This window comes from Galeopterus variegatus, unplaced genomic scaffold, assembly GCF_000696425.1.
Source record: "Galeopterus variegatus unplaced genomic scaffold, G_variegatus-3.0.2 Scaffold752, whole genome shotgun sequence".
NCBI lineage: Eukaryota > Metazoa > Chordata > Mammalia > Dermoptera > Cynocephalidae > Galeopterus > Galeopterus variegatus.
Window position 1 is genome coordinate 243,436 of NW_007726863.1, and position 16,970 is coordinate 260,405.

The following is a 16,970-nucleotide window of genomic DNA, read 5'->3' on the forward strand; positions in this document are numbered from 1 at the left end:
CAAAGTCAGCACACAAAATCAGTTGCTTTTCTATTTACTAACAGTGAAAAGGAAATTACAGTTCAATTTACAATAGCATGAAAAAATAATAAAATACTTAGGAATTAACTTAGCCAAGGAAGTGAAAGACTTATATGATGAAAATTATAAACCATTGCTAAAAGAAATTAAAGAAGACATAAATAAATAGAAACACACCCTATGTTCATGGATTGGAAGACTTAATATCATTAAAGATGTCAGTACTACCCGAAGTGATCTATAGATTCAGTGCAATCCCTATCAAAATCCCAAAGGACTTTTTGCAAAAAATAGAAAAACCCATTCTAAAATTCACATAGAATCTCAGGGGACCCTGAAAAAAGCATTCTTGAAAAAGAACAAAGCTGGTGGACTCATACTTCCTAAGTTCAGGACTACAAAGTTACAGTAATCAAAACAATGTGGTACTGACATAAGGATAGATATGTAGACCAATGAAACAGAATAGCCCAGAAGTAAACCCTCACATATATGCCAAGTGATTTTGGACAGGGGTGCCAACACCATTTAATGAGGAAAGGACAGTCTTTTCAACAAATGGTGCTGGAAAAACTGGATGTGCACGTGCAAAAGAATGAAGTTGGACCCCTACCTAACATCATATGCAAAAATTAACTCAAAATGGATCAAAGACCTAAATATAAGACCTGAAACTATCAAATACTTAGAAGAAAACATAGGGCAAAGGCTTCCTGACATTCGATTTGGCAGTGATTTCTTGGATATAATGCTAGATTCACAGGCAACAAAAGCAAAAATAGATAAATTGGACTTTTTTTTTTTTTTTTTTTTTTTTTTTTTTTTTTTTTTTTTGTCTTTTTGTCTTTTTTTCGTGACCGGCAACGGATCGCAACCCTCAGTGTCGCGCCCGTACCGGACCGGGACCGGCAACAGGATCGCAACCCTCAGTGTTGCCCCCGCTCCTCGCTCAGCCAGTGAGCGGCCGGTCTGCATGTGGGATCCGAACCCTCGGTGGGAGCGCCGCCGCGCTTCCCAAGCGGCGCACTGTAGCAGTGCGCCACCGGGCCGGCCCTAAATTGGACTTTTTGAAAAATAAAATTTGTGCATCAAAAGACATTATCAACAGTAAAATGGCAACTCACAGCATGGGAGAAAATATTTGCAAATCACGCATCTAATAAAGGACTAATATCCAGAGTATATAGAGAACTAAAACTTAACAACAACAAAACCTGATTCAAAAAAAACTTGAGTGGACATTTCTCCAAAGAAGATATACAGATGGCCAATAAGCACATGAAAAGATGTTCAACATCACTAATCATTAGAGAAAAACAAGTCACACCTACAGTGGGATACCACCTCACACTCATTAGGATGAGTACTTTCAAAAAACCAAAATTAACACATGTTGGCGAGTATATAGAGAAATTGGAAGCCTTGCAACTGTTGGTGGAAATGTAGAATGGGATGGAGGCTATGGAAAACCGTATGGTGGTTCCCCCCAAAATTGAAAGTAGAATTACCATATGATCCAGCAATTCCGCTTTTGGATATATACCCGAAAGAACTGAAAATGTTCACAGCAGCATTATTCATAATAGCTAGAAGGTGGAAGCAACCCAGTGTCTACCCACAAATGAATGGATAAGCAAAATGCGATATATTCATATAGTGGGGTATTATTTAGCCTTAAAAAGGAAGGAAATTCTGACTCGTGCTACAACTTGGTTGAACTTTGAAGACTTTTGCTAAGTGAAATAAGCTAGTTACACAAAGGCAAATATACTGTCTGACTCCTCTTATAAGAGGTAGGTAGAGTAGTCAAAATCATAGAGACAAAGAATGGTGTTTGCCGGGAGGATGGGGAAATGGGGAGTTATTGTTAATGGGTCTAGAGTTTCAGTTTTACAAGATGAAAAGAGTCATAGGGATGGATGGTGATGATGATTGCACAACTTTGTGAAGAATGTATTTAATATCACTGACCTGTACACCTAAAAATGGTTAAGAGAGTTAAATTTTATGTTTTATGCATTTTACCACAATAAAAAAATTGGGAAATATAGACTCCTGGATATAGTATTCAAATTTCTAAGCTATATAAATATGTAAGTTCCTATTCAATCACTATACTCTTTTTTTTTAAATTCTCATTTTCTACTTTCCATTTACCACTTTTTCATTTTCTCAGTGATCTGTTTACTACTAATAGTGAGCTTTGGAAGCCCTTTGTAACCTTTTATTCTTTAAATACACCCATGATGGTCACAGATATCTTTACTGTGATTTAAAAGCAATGATGATATCTAACCTAAAAGGCTTAGAAATTTCAACTGATGACTATCCTCTATCCACGTTTTCCGAAGTCTAGATATTTAGTTTCTTGAATAACTGGTGATAGTCAGAATGCAGTGAACAAACTATTAATCACAGTAATCCATTATCAGTACATGTACTTTTGCTAATCCAGTTCTTTTCAAACCTAAGGTAGAGTGTTACTTCTCCAGCGTCAGTTTATGTCCCAGAAAGAAGGAAAACATTCTGTCATGTAGACTTTATGCAATAGGATATTGTTTGAGAGTATGGACTCTGGAGCAAAACTGTTTGCGTTCAAATCCCAGCTCCACTAATTCCTAGCTGTGTAACTTTGGACGATTTACTTAAATGTGATGCACTTAGAACAGTGTCTGGCATATACTAAGTTCTCAGTAAATGTTAGCTATTTCTATGACTATCATTATTACTTAAGTGCTATGGTAGAATTGGAAGAATGGAACTTTGCCTTTGTATTCTTGAAGGAAAGCATTCACTTTTATTTTAAAAAATTTTTTATTGTGATTTAATACAGATAACATAAAATTTACCATTGTAACCATTTTAAAGTGTACAATTCAGTGGCATTAAGTATATTCAGAGTGTGCAACCATAACCACTATTTAGTTCTAGAACATTTTCATCCCCCCACATACAAACTCCATACTGCTTGAGAAGTCATTTCCCATTCCTTCCTCACTTTAGCCCTGGCAACCAGTAATCTACTTTCCATCTCTGTGGATTTGTCTAATCTGTATATTTCATATAAGTGGAATTAAACAATATGTAGCCTTTTGTGTATGGCTTCTTTCACATAGCATGTTTTCAAGGTGTGGTCGTATGTATTAGTACTTCATTCCTTCTTATGGCTGAAAAAAGTTTCATCATATGGATATACCACATGTTGTTTATCCTTCTTCTAGTGATAGACATTTGAGTTATTTCTACCTTTTGGCTGTTGTGAATAGTGCTGCCATGAATGTTCATGTACAAGTTTTGTTCGAATGCGTTTTCAGTTCTTTTGGATATTTACATAGGAGTGGAATTCCTGGGTAAAATGGTCATTCTGTTTTTAATTTATTGAGGAACCACCAAATCGTTTTCTATAGTGGCTGAACCATTTTAAATTCCCACCAGCAACACATGAGCATTCCAGTTTTCTCTGCATCCTTGCCCGCGCTTAATTTCCTTTTTTTTTTTTTTAAATTATATCCATCCTAGTAGTTACAAAGTGGTATCTCATGGCAGTTTTGATTTGGCATTCATTTTTTCTTCCAAACTGTGAAGGGGGAAGGTTCAGTCCATTGCCTTACATTATCAGTTATATGTTATGTATATTCTGCCCTATGTACTGTGGCCATATTTTTGTCCTCTTTCTTATTACCTCTTATCTTTAACTTGAGTATAGACACCTTGTTGAAGGCAGGGTATCGGGTCCTAATGCTACTTGATTAATCTAACAGGGCCAGGTACATAGTATATATTTATTAATCTTACAAGTTGGACAGTATTGGCAGCTTTTTATTCTCACCTTTCCTTGACCACAATTTTCTGAATCTTTAGCTATACTGCCTCTCCATGACTTCTCTTATGCTGTTGCCTTTGCTTGCAATTGTCCCTGTTGAATATTTTCATGTTAGAATTCTGTTTATTCTTCCCTCTTTTCCTAAAACCTTCTTTAATCAGCCTAATAAAAATATTACTTATCTTTTCTTTTTACTGCTGTTTAATTGAGCATATACTTTGTATTAAACATTTTACTTCATTGACTTTAAATCCTCACAACAACCCACAAGGTGATATTAACCTTCAAGAACATATTAAGTTTCAGAGAAGTTACATAATTCACATAATTAGAAATAATTATTGACAGGTTTGAGAACCCTGTCAAACAGAAGAATGGACAATTTCAAATTCAGTCTATTACCTACTAAATAGTGGGTCCTTTATTTAAACTGTGAGACAGATTAGGTCAGTCTTCAAACCTGCATCAAAGCAATATAGCTCAGTGCATTGACTCTAGTGTTAGGCTGCCCGAGTTCTTGTCTTGCTCTGTCCTGCAAGTTACCTAACAGCTGTTTTCTCATGTTTGAAATGGAGATTAGTTCTTAGCATTCATAATTATTAGGATTAAATGAGATACTGAATAAGAGATTAAACACCTGATAGTGTAGTAAACATACCATAGGGAGTGATTGTTATTTTTAACATTACCTATTGTCTTTCCCATTCTCTTGTGATTTGATTATGATTGTCCATCTCAAGTGAGAGCACTCTCCTTGTCTATTACTGAATACCCTGAATAAGAAAGGATAGTTTGTTAACGTCTACTTGTATTTTATATTCTTAATATATTTAAGGATATTAGTGGCTCAGTTGAAATACGTGATCAATGCATCTTTCATGGCAGGGAGTCGTCGCATGGTAGATGTCATGGATGTGAACACACAGAAAGGCATCGAAATGACTATGGCTCAGTGGACACGCTACTATGAGACGCCAGAGGAGGAGCGAGAGAAACTCTATAATGTCATCAGCCTAGAGTTTAGCCACACCAGGCTGGAGAACATGGTGCAGAGACCCTCCACGGTTAGTCTAATCATTTTTTCCATATTGTTATTGTCACCAAAGGGTTATTTGTATACTGAGAAAATTTATAACTTTTTGCACATAAGATTAAGCTGAGGGTGAACAAGACTATTTGATAACGATAACTCGTATTTTCAACAGCCTCTTTGTTTTCCAAAATTACTTAATTTTATTTTTATTTTTATTTTCCATTTTTTATTTTTTGACCGGTAAGGGGATCGCAACCCTCGGTACAGTGTTGTCTGCACCATGCTCAGCCAGTGAGCGCACTGGCCATCCCTATATAGGATCTGAACCCACGGCCTCGGTGCTCCAGCACTGCACTCTCCCGAGTGAACCATGGGGCTGGCCAAAAAAATTTCTTAATTTTATATAGGGCAGGGTTCTGATTCATATCACCAGTAACTTAAGAACATTGGCCTTTGCACGTAATGTAGAAGAGTCTTAAAAATGCACAGTTACAACTGTTGGTGGGAAGTTTGCTTAAGCAATTTCTATTGTATAGGTTTACGCTTGCTGAGAAGATTATGAGAAAACTGGTTTAGTGGTAGGTGAGCAGTAATGGCTGGCCAGTTAGCTCAGTTGGTTAGAGCACCTCCTTGTAACACCAAGATCACAGGTTTGGATCCCCATACCAGCCAGCCCCTGCCCCACCCCCCAAAAAAAGGGTTAGGTGAGTGTTTTATGAAATGATTGCTTGAGTAGGATCTAGTGGGTTTGACTAGCAACAATAGATTGTCAGCCCATCTTAAGGGAAAGATAGTTTAATTTGGTTTTGATCTTTAGCTTTCCTGAAGGTAGATTTCAATTTAATATGTCTTTTGGCAAAGTAGTGGCTATCTACAAGATGTTGGGAACACTTATTTCCCTAAGGGGAATTGGCTTTGTTTTTGGAATGTACCTAATCATTTTTGGACCATTTTTATTCATTTAATTCCTGACTCAGAACTCACTTGAGTCAAATATTCCACCTAGTACAGCAGAACTTGGAATGTTCTAGTCAGTTTATTAAAGTCAAGGTCTCAGTGTTTTATCCTATCTCCATTGAAATTATCCTAATTATACCCTTTGACTTTTAAAGTTGAAATGTGGTAATTGCTTATAACATCTTTACTTAAGTTGTATATACCTTTAGCCTACTAATAAGTTGCATTATTATTATCACTACTAATACATTGATATGTGTAGACAAAGGGGGAAATGTTCACAGTATTTCACTGTTGTCCAAAGAGACAGTGTAATTGTCATTGTTTCATGTTCCTGGAGATGCTACAACTAAAAACCAAATTACTCATAAAGAAAAACTTCCCCCCTGCAGAATGACAAGAATTCTTTTTATATTAGTTATCATTGTTTATTTGGTCATGTGGAAATACAAGTGGTTAGAATTTAGCCCTTATTGGACCGGCCCGGTGGCGCACTGGAGAGTGTGCCGCTTGGGAGCGCAGCGGCGCTCCCGCCGAGGGTTCGGATCCCGTGTGGAGACCGGTTCCCGCTCACTGGCTGAGCGCGGTGTCGGCGCAACACCGAGGGTTGCGATCCCGTTACCGGTCAGTAACAAAGACAAAAAGGAAAAAAAAAAAAGAATTTAGCCCTTATTGGACCGGCCCGGTGGCGCACTGGAGAGTGTGCCGCTTGGGAGCGCAGCGGCGCTCCCGCCGAGGGTTCGGATCCCGTGTGGAGACCGGTTCCCGCTCACTGGCTGAGCGCGGTGTCGGCGCAACACCGAGGGTTGCGATCCCGTTGCCGGTCACTGGTACGGGAGCAACACCGAGGGTTGCGATCCCGTTACCGGTCAGTAAAAAAGACAAAAAGGAAAAAAAAAAAAAAAGAATTTAGCCCTTATTAGCCAAACATGGTGCGTGTAATAATTAAAGAATTCAGTGAGAAAGCGGTGTAAGAATTATAATAACATTGTTCATAAATGCATTTCCTTAATAATTCTAGGATTTTTAATTTAAAAATACAGTGATTATAGCTAAATGTAAAACTTGACCTGGATCATACTTTTCCATTATTAAAATTTGGATGCCTTCTTTATGTAATCCTGAATGTATTCATTTTGTCCCTAGTTTTAGTGATAAAAATGCTACATCATTTTATAAAAAATAGAAAAATGCCGCACCGTTAAATGGAGGAGTTGAACTTATAAGAAGACTCAAGAATAGAAAATTATCTAGAGGGCAGAGGCCACAATGCACCAGTATCTTTCAGGGACCTAAAATATGGCCAGAAAGATTGAGTGAGCTATTACCAAGGTCACCACCTAAAAACAAGCAAGTTTTTTGTGGCCTTGGTAGGTGAGCAGTAATATGCTTTTTCTGCTGGTATTTTTCCCCTGATAGTATATCATCCCTTCATTTATTTATGTCTTTTCCAACATCTCTCAATAATGGTCTTTTACAAAAAACAACAGTAAAGAGGTAAAATTGATATACAATAAACTGCACACTCATTTTAAGTGTACACTTCAATGAGTTGTCACAAATGTATTTACTCTCGTAAGTACCACCACAGTTAAGATTTGGAACATTTCCTATTGGTGTTTCTTAAGCTTAGAGCTACCTAATCTCTTGTTCTATATGACCTTCACCACCTTCAGAGTTTGCTTATAAGTTCATCTGATGCCAACCACATGCCAAGAACTGTGCTGGGTGCTAGAGATACAGTGGAAGTAAGGCCGTTCTTGTCCTCAGAATGCTTAGAGACTCAGAGGGAGGAAAAATAATAAAATAGGCATTTATATAAACTACAATGTGACGAGTGCTTAAAAGATGAATAAATACAGAATATTGTGAGAACATATAGGAAAAGCCCACCTAACCTAAACTGGAGAAGAATTAGGGGAAGCTCTTTAGAAGAAGTGATACCTAAGCCTGACATAAAGGAAATAATGAGGCAAAGAAAGAGAGACTAGAATTGCAGGCAGAAGGAATAGCATGTGCAAAAGTAGGTGCAGGTAAGTAAGGTGGGCGAATTTTACGTTGCCCATTGTGGGAGCTAGCATAAAGTGGAATTCTTTGGTGAGAAGAGAGATCATTTATTGCTGTCATTCTAGCAGTAATTGAGAGGTAGATGAAAATGGCAACAGATACAATGTGCTCATCTGTTTGGTGATGGGCAAATTAGTTCATGGAAGGTCGTGAGTTGTTTTTACACAGTTTATGACTAGATTAGGTCCTAGTTACTGGACTTTTTGCCAGTTTGGTCCTAGTTTTGGTAAATAGGTTGAGACTGGTGATTATCTTTACTGGAGACTTGCCTTCATATGGATCAGGGTATTTAGCAAAGGGCCTATCCAGAGGCAAAAGATTAACCTAAGAAAAAAAGTTAAACATGTTACCACAAATTCTCTTTGTAGTCAGAAGATACATAATAATACCAAAGAAAGGGAAGTAAGAGTGACTGACGTGTTGCTGCAGATGAGAAATTCTGGCCACAGAAATTCTGCTTTCTGTGAATGAACACATGGTAAAAAGTACCCATATGTTCCCAACCCTTCCTCTCCACATCCAGACATGAGAGCTTACAGTGTATTGAGCAAGTACGTTATTCATTATTTTATTAAAGGCATTCCAAAAGACAACACAAGGAGAGAGGAGATGCTAGCCACTATGTTAAGAAACAGAAAGTAGATTTTGTTCGAAGGAAAGAAAGTCATCTGGGGGCTCATTCAGTGTTTTAGGCCCAGTGGATGCTTGTTAAAACTGTTGGCTCTCTGAGCAGAAATTCTTTGAAATGGAACAGCAAGTTAACCTTAATGGTTGCTCCTCATCTTGCTCATTTCTTCCATGTCATTGGTGATCTTTTGCAAACACTCTCCCACAGTTAACAACTGGGTGTCCATTAGACATTTGCCTTATGTCATTATGCACAGATTGTGTGCATTTGTCTAGGTACGCATCGTAAGGGAAATAACTGATCAAATATATAAATGTTACTATAAAGCTTACCAAATACATGTTTTTTACAGCCATAAGTTAGGTATTTGCAATGTCAGCACTGTGCTGAATTCATGGTTGTTTGGTTGTTTCTTGGAGTTCAGTGGTTTGGTATAGACACTTGAAGGTATAGCACATGTTACAATTCAGTGTAAAGTTATTAAAATAATTTCATACTGCTTTCATTTTTCATTTCTTTCAGTAAATATTATTTAAAACAGATTCCTAAACTTTTATAACATTATCTCAAATATTTCAACATGTGTTTACATTTAATCCTCACAACATCCCTTTGAAGTAATTATCTTAGTTTTACCAGTAAGTTTCAGGGCCTCTCATGATCTTGAGAAAACATGACAGACCTAGAACTTCTGATTCCTAACCTAGTAGTTTCTACAGCACATTGACCGTGCAAGGCTACAAATCCATATTGGATTCCTTTACTTTCCTTCTCTCCCCTCTACCCCCGATTCCTCCCTCCCCTTCCTTTCTTCCTTCGTTTGGTATCATAGCTGCTCTAACAGTGGTATGTATTTGGGTGAGTTTTTAGGTACTTTCCAGATAGCACTTTTTATCAGATCAAAGAGATACAGCAAATTATATAGAAGAGAGTTCTTGGTTGGGCACTACTGCATCTTTTTTTTTTTTTGTCTTTTTTCGTGTCCGGCAATGGATCGCAACCCTCAGTGTTGCGCCCGTACCGGACCGGGACCGGCAATGGGATCGCAATCCTCGGTGCCGCGCCCGCACCTCGCTCAGCCAGTGAGCAGGAACCGGTCTGTATGTGGGATCCGAACCCTCGGCGGGAGCACCGCCACACTCCCAAGCAGCGCACTGTAGCAGTGCGCCACCGGGCCGGCCCCAGTACTGCATCATTTAATGGCTCCATTTTTTTTAAGTTTATTTATTAATATTATTTTTTTACATTCTATGATGTTGTGGAGTAGTTGTGGGGGAGGAGAGGGAAAGGGGGAAGGAAATAGAATGGAAGAAGAAGGAAGGAGGAAAGGGGAAGGGTTGAGACATGTGGCACCCCTGTCATTCCTGCAGGGACACCAGGGGGCTTCCAGCAGTGTCTTGGTCATTGCTGGGCTGGGTGCAGATGTCATGGGGTGTGTGGCTGAAGCCCTCACACCCCCACCGCCCTAGCTCAGGAGAAAATGGCTCCATTTTGATTAGTGCTATCTTTATGATCATGTTGATGGAACTATTAGTCTTTATTATCGTTTAATAATTATTTCTAGAAAGTTTGTCTAGTAACCCTAAGATTTACCAACAGATTGTTTTAATTTGCTTATAATTAAATTGTAGTCTTTTGGTATGTGTTTCAAGAAATTCTGTTTTCCTTGACTTTAAAATTCTCTTTAACCCTGACCCTTTCCTTGGAGCCTAAATGTTTCCTCCTCCTTTTTAAAGGTGGATTTCATTGACTGGGTAGACAACATGTGGCCAAGGCATTTGAAGGAAAGTCAGACTGAATCAACAAATGCCATCTTGGAGATGCAGTACCCTAAAGTGCAGAAGTAAGTGACTTATCCTGCATTTTCCTCAATGTGCTGTGGGAGACTAAAGTAATAGCAAGGAGTGGTTCCTTCCTTATGAGCTTTGCTTCATGTCCTAAACAATTGAAGAAGTGAATTATTTAGAGAGTACAGTTTACAGTTCTAAAAGGAAGAGTGTGACAGCAAGCATAGGTTCCTAGGCAGGAGCTGAGGGCAGCTCCCTCCACCCAGAATGAGGCAAGAAACATAGCTTGCCCAGGGTCCTAGGCAAGAGTCAAGGACAGCATCCCATACCCAGAAGCAGGCAAGGAGCCTGCCGAAAATACCACTTCCACACGGGTGGCCTGCCACAGTCACGGATGCTGCAGAAGTGGCTTGACACCACAGCAGTAGCCACAGCCACTGTGCAGGCTGACACTCAACTGCAGTGACACAAGGAGAGTCACCAGCAGAGAATGGAAAAAGAAGAGGACATCTCTCTCCTCAAAGCCCACTCCAGCTTAATAGAAGAAACAGCTACTCTATCATGCCCCTTGTTTTATTTCTGATTTTAGTAATTTCTGTCTTCTCTCTTTTTTTCTTGGTCAGTCTAGATAAAGGTTTGCAAATTTTGTTGATCTTTTTAAAGAATCAACTTTTGGTTTTGTTGATTTTTTGTATTGCTTTTTAATTCCATATTTCATATATTTCTTTTGTAACCTTTTGATTTCCTACTTATATTTGCTTTTGGTTTAGTTTGCTCTTTTTCTGTTTTCTTAAAGTAGAAGTTTACATTACTGATTTGATGTTTTTCTTACTTTTAATATAGATGTTTACAAGTATAAATTTTCTTCTAAGCACTGCATGAGCCCTGCATACTATATAAATTTTGATATGTTGTGCTTTGATTTTTTTTTTTCTTTTTTTTTAATATGACCGGTAAGGGGATCTTAACCCTTGACTTGGTGTTGTCAGCACCACGCTCTCCCAAGTGAGCTAACCAGCCATCCCTATATAGGGATCCAAACCCTTGGCCTTGGTGTTATCAGCACCATGCTCTCCCAAGTGAGCCCCAGGCCGGCCCTCTGCTTTGATTTTTACCTTGAAGTACTCTCTAATTTCCCTATGATTTTTCTTTTACCCATTGTTTATTTAGAAGAGTGTTGTTTAATGTCCACACATTTGTGAATTTTCTAAATTTCCTTCTGTTATTTTGGTCAGAGAACATATTTTCTATGATCTTAGTTTTTTTAAATGTATTAAGATTTGTTTTGTGGCCCAAAATAAAATGAATGAATAAATAAATAAATAAAGTAAAAAAGTAAAATAAAAGGAAGAGTGTGTGTGATACCATAGCACATGATTACATGGGGGGGAAAAAAAACTATCCTTCTAGCAATGTGATGACTTGAAATTGCATTCCCTTCACCTACTGGGAGTTGATTAGGTGGAAGGAAGGAGGAGTACACAAGGGAGAGTATGCTATTTTGGTGGGGCAGGTCCTCTTATTTTTGTCATTGCACTAATGCTGCCTTTTTTTTGGGGGGGGGGTCAGGTACTGTCTAATGAGTGTTCGAGGCTGCTATACTGACTTCCATGTGGACTTTGGTGGTACTTCTGTTTGGTATCACATCCATCAAGGGGGAAAGGTACGGTCATAGTTGTGATGGGGGTTGGAATCTGAAGCTGGTTATATGACTTTGCTTCAGTTCGTGCATGTTTAATATACCCTGGAAATCAATCTATTAGGAAATTGTCCCCATTTGTGTCTGGAGAGAATTGTAGATTAAGTTGACCTTCTTGGCTAGTGTTCAGTAGGAATTAGTATTCATCTAGTCCACTATTATTACACCAGTGTTGGCACAGTACTTAGTAAATCTCAACATTTCTGTTTCTAGATTCCCAAAGCAAGAGTTCTCCAAATGAAGCCAAGGAAGTGATTTTAGGAGGACAAGATAATTTCTGTACTTGGAAGTGTAATAGCGTAGGAGAAGGGAACACAAATTTTGGATATATTCATAATGAATGTAGCAAATTACTATCCAAACTAACTTTTCCCTGTATGGAGGCATTGGTCTAAAATGTGGCCAAAGAAATCCTGGAAGTTCTTTTTGAGGATGTAAAAAGGTTTTGAAAGATTATCTTCTTTCATAGAAAATTATATTCCTGCTTGTCAGAGTGTTTCTGACTGCTATGTGAGAATGGAAATCTAGAGTTAATATCAAAGGATTATAATATTGTACTTTGTTGTTACCCTCTTTTCACTTACTGGAAGTGAATGCATTTGTGAGAGAAAAGTAGAACTGGAGTGAAAATAGATAATGTTTTTTAAAATGTGAGGTTGTAATCTAGAACTATACCTTTAAATCCAGAAGTCAATTTGTTTACTTTAGATCCATTTAAGTTGCATCTTAAGAAGTTTTATCCTGTTGGTCTTAGTTAACAGCTTAGAACAAAGCAACCTAGGCCAGTCTTTTGAAGATATTGTACTACTTAGGACTCTAGAGGCCAGAGAGCCAGGGGCCTGGGTAATGAGCCAAATGACCCACTTCTCTCTGAGTCCTAGACGGGTTCTGGGTTCAACGGTTAAACCCTAGGGAAGTCCTAATGCTGTTTGATCCAAACAGAGGATACTTCCTTGAGCCCTGTAGAGTCTCCCAGATAGTCAGGGTCTATAAGCTGAGAGAATTGCTTGCTTCTCTTCTACCTGGTGGCCTTAACTTTGTACCTCTTTATTAGTTAAGGGAGATGACTGGGTCATGTCAATGGCTGTTAACAGACTGAAGTTTTTTAACTCACAGGTCTTCTGGCTCATCCCCCCTACAGCCCACAACCTGGAGCTGTACGAGAATTGGCTGCTATCAGGCAAACAGGGAGACATCTTTCTGGGTGACCGGGTGTCAGATTGCCAGCGCATTGAGCTCAAGCAGGGCTATACCTTCGTCATTCCCTCAGGTAAGCGACATGGGGGAAAGTGGGCTGTTTAGCCATTTTCTTTTCTTAAAGAAAAAGAAACTGATGGATTACCACCAAGAATGGGTATGATGCTGGGATGAGTAGAAAACAATGGTGAATTTCCCATTTCTGATGCTGAAAAAATATATATTTTTTAAACTTTCAAAGGCAGTGATTTTCCACTAAAAGTGTATCAGAATTGCTGGTGGAGGCATCTTCTCAGATCTACACATTTGGGCCCCACATTAGCCCTAGGAATTCAGAATCTCTGCAGATAGGACCTGTTCTGCAGATGATATACAACCCCTGGTGAAGAACTATCTGTTCTTCTAGGGAATGGCTATGAAGGCTAGAGTGCTAAATCAGTAATGTTTTTTATTACATCACTAGATCCCAAAATAAGTGCTTATAAAGAGCACAGATTTTGGAGTCACAGACCTGTATTTGAATTTTGACAATGCATTTACCTGCTAAATACCACTTTGGTCAAATATTTAAATCTGTGTCTCATTTTGTTATGAGGAGTAAATAATACATATAAACTATCCTGTATAGAGCTTAGCTCATAGTTGGTGTTCCTATAAATAGTAGCAGCGTTTATTAAAAGTTTACTATGTGGTAAATACTTCATATGCATCTTCTCATTTAATGCTCACCAATAATGGTATTAAGTATAATTTATTCTGGTTTTATAGAGGAAATTCAGGCTTCAAGAGATTATGTAATTTGACCAACCACTAAGAAGCAGAATCAAACGGAGTAAAGAGTGTGGTCTAAGAGTCATACTAGTTTTCTGTATTGTAATGTGTGCTTTCAGCCTCTGCCCTCCATTCCCTTTCTTCCAGGCTGGATTCATGCTGTGTATACTCCTACGGACACATTAGTGTTTGGAGGCAATTTTTTGCATAGCTTCAACATCCCCATGCAATTAAAAATATACAACATTGAAGATCGGACGCGGGTATGTAATTTTATGTAACAATCTGATGTGAAGAGGTCTACTCCATTTAAAACAGATGTTATAACAGATTCATTGATAATTTCACAAAACTTCAATTTTCCTTCAGGTTAAAATGCAGTGTTGACATTTTGGGAACATGGAGAAAAATAATTTTTTTTTTTTCCTTTTTGTCTTTTTTTACTGACCGGTAACGGGATCGCAACCCTCGGTGTCGCGCCCATACCGGGGACCGGCAACGGGATCGCAACCCTCGGTGCTGCGCCTGCACCACGCTCAGCCAGTGAGCGGGAACCGGTCTCCACATGGGATCCGAACCCTCGGCGGGAGGATCCGAATCCTTTTTGTCTTTTTTTACTGACCGGTAACGGGATCGCAACCCTCGGTGTCGCGCCCATACCGGGGACCGGCAACGGGATCGCAACCCTCGGTGCTGCGCCTGCACCACGCTCAGCCAGTGAGCGGGAACCGGTCTCCACATGGGATCCGAACCCTCGGCGGGAGCACTGCCGTGCTCCCAAGTGACGCACTCTCCAGTGCGCCACCGGGCCGGCCCGAGAAAAATAATTTTAACAGAATCTACATGCTTGGTTTTGCGGGCACCAATCACTTGACATTCTTGGTATCTTGGATTTTTATAGAGCCAGAGATAGTTATCTGGTAATCTCTTGAGCCATGTTTTTCATTTTTATGCTTGTAGAATAAGTTGTTGTAATGGGGTTTATCAACTTATCTAAAGTTGTTTCACAACTTTAAATTCATGTATCTTTCTTTACTCTGATAACTACCTAACACTTGAACCATCTTACTCAAATATATAAATGTGTATACTGTCATTATCAACTGGGGTTCCGTAAGATAATTAAGCCCTACAGAAAATAATTTGTGTGTATTATTTTCTGTTTTCCCTAGGATAATACACAGCTGGTGCTATTCTATATACATAGGGAAAAAGTTAATTCATTGCATACAATGGCTATGTTAATGCAAGGGTTGGCAAACTTTTTCTGTAAAGGACCAGATAGAAAATATTTCAGGCTTCGTGAGCCATACAGTATCTGTTGCAACTACTTAACTCTGCCTTGTAGTATGAAATACTTAAACAAATGAGTATGGCTCAAATAAAATAAAATTTTATTTATGGATACTGAAATTAGAATTTTATATAATTTTAACATGTCACAAAATAGTCTTTAAACACTCCTAGTACACAGGCCTCACAAAAATAGTCAACCCAAGTCCAGTAGCTATTGTTTGCTGGCTGACCCATGCCTTAGGGAATTAGGGCTTAAATTTTTTAGCAGAACCCTGGTTGGTTACAGGCTGAATCATATATGTTGAAAGTATAAATGGAATTGACATTAAACAGCAATTAGAGTGTTCAGGCGTTGTGATGTTCACAAGTTCCTCTCAAATAGTTTAGCAAAATAGTAACAGTATATTTGAATAGAGATTAGCACATGTGGGAAAATGCTAACAGTTGGTGAATCTTAGAGAATGATGTAGAAGTGTTCATGGGTAATGTTCTTGAAACTTTTTAGTAGATTTAAAAGTGTTAAAAATTTAAGAATAGCAATTAGTGAAGAATTCACAACTTTTATAAAGAATGGCCAGTTAACCATCATGGTGCCTATTTGAAGAATTTATTTTGTTTTATGAGCTACGTATCACCTTACACACGAGATTGGTATTATTGTTTGAGTTATAGGAGTTGCCTTACTAGTAGAATTAAGAGAGGAAGCAAGGCTTTTTCAGTAAATTTTATGAGAGTGAATTTCTGCTTGTTTGTTACTATAAAAGATACTGTGTAGTTTAGTAAGTTTGAAGTTATAATAAAAATATATGTAATAAAAAATAAGCAAAAATGGGTAAAATGTTTCAAAAGAAAAAAATCCATAATTTCATAGTAAAATACTATTGTTTAACTCAATCATTCTAAGAGGTGATACCACCCACCTGTCGTAAGAGTAAGTCTGAAAATTAGTTTTTAGAATGCATTTCCTTTTTGTGGCTAAAGATGACTTGGTTTGGTCAGTTAGCTCAGTTGGTTAGAGCACCACCTTGTAACACCAAGATTAAGGGTTCAGATCACCGTGCCAGTCAGCTGCTGGGAAAAATAAAATAAAAAAGATGACTGTTACTCTGTTAATTGGCTTAATTGGTTCAGTTTCAGGGAAGAAAGGGAAAATATGTATTAAATAGCATAAGTAAAGTGAGCACCTTATCTCTGCATGAAATGTTTCCTGCAAACTGTTAAACTGGTGAAAACTGATCTTGATTTATTTATCTAATTCCTAGACTTTGTTTATCAGGAAATGTCAAATTTCAGTATCTAGCCATCATATGTTTGTATTTTTTCTAAGTATACCTTAATTCTTTCATTCCAAATAAGGAATCCTTCTGCGTTTGTATAAAATTTCATTGGATCCTCCACATATGTACACACAGCAATTTTTTATTGCTTTGCATACCAACCTTTTATGTGCCAATACCAATTGCCATATATTAATATGTTACTAATCTCTGTAAACTTTAACAATTAATTTAAAAGACAATGTATAGAGAATATCTTATGAAAGAAATACAAAGTGTCTTGTAAACAAGGCAGTGTTTTGGTTACTTTTTTGCCATACCAAGGTAGAAATTTACTATTTATACTTGAGTGTTGGTGATTATTCTGATAGTACTAAAAGGCTCAATAATTTTGTAATGAGGATTTTGAAAATA

The 16,970-nt window shown here is 38.0% G+C and overlaps 1 protein-coding gene across 2 annotated transcripts in view; it reads left to right on the plus strand.

Moving 5' to 3' along the window:
* KDM2A (lysine (K)-specific demethylase 2A) overlaps positions 1 to 16,970 on the plus strand; it is a 113,533-nt gene that overhangs the window by 68,021 nt on the left and 28,542 nt on the right. For both annotated transcript variants that reach the window (XM_008572072.1, XM_008572073.1), the window contains exons 6-10: positions 4,730 to 4,908; positions 10,266 to 10,372; positions 11,886 to 11,979; positions 13,132 to 13,285; positions 14,131 to 14,246. In XM_008572072.1, coding sequence (XP_008570294.1) covers positions 4,730 to 4,908; positions 10,266 to 10,372; positions 11,886 to 11,979; positions 13,132 to 13,285; positions 14,131 to 14,246 — 650 coding nt within the window. The remainder of the gene's footprint in view (positions 1 to 4,729; positions 4,909 to 10,265; positions 10,373 to 11,885; positions 11,980 to 13,131; positions 13,286 to 14,130; positions 14,247 to 16,970) is intronic.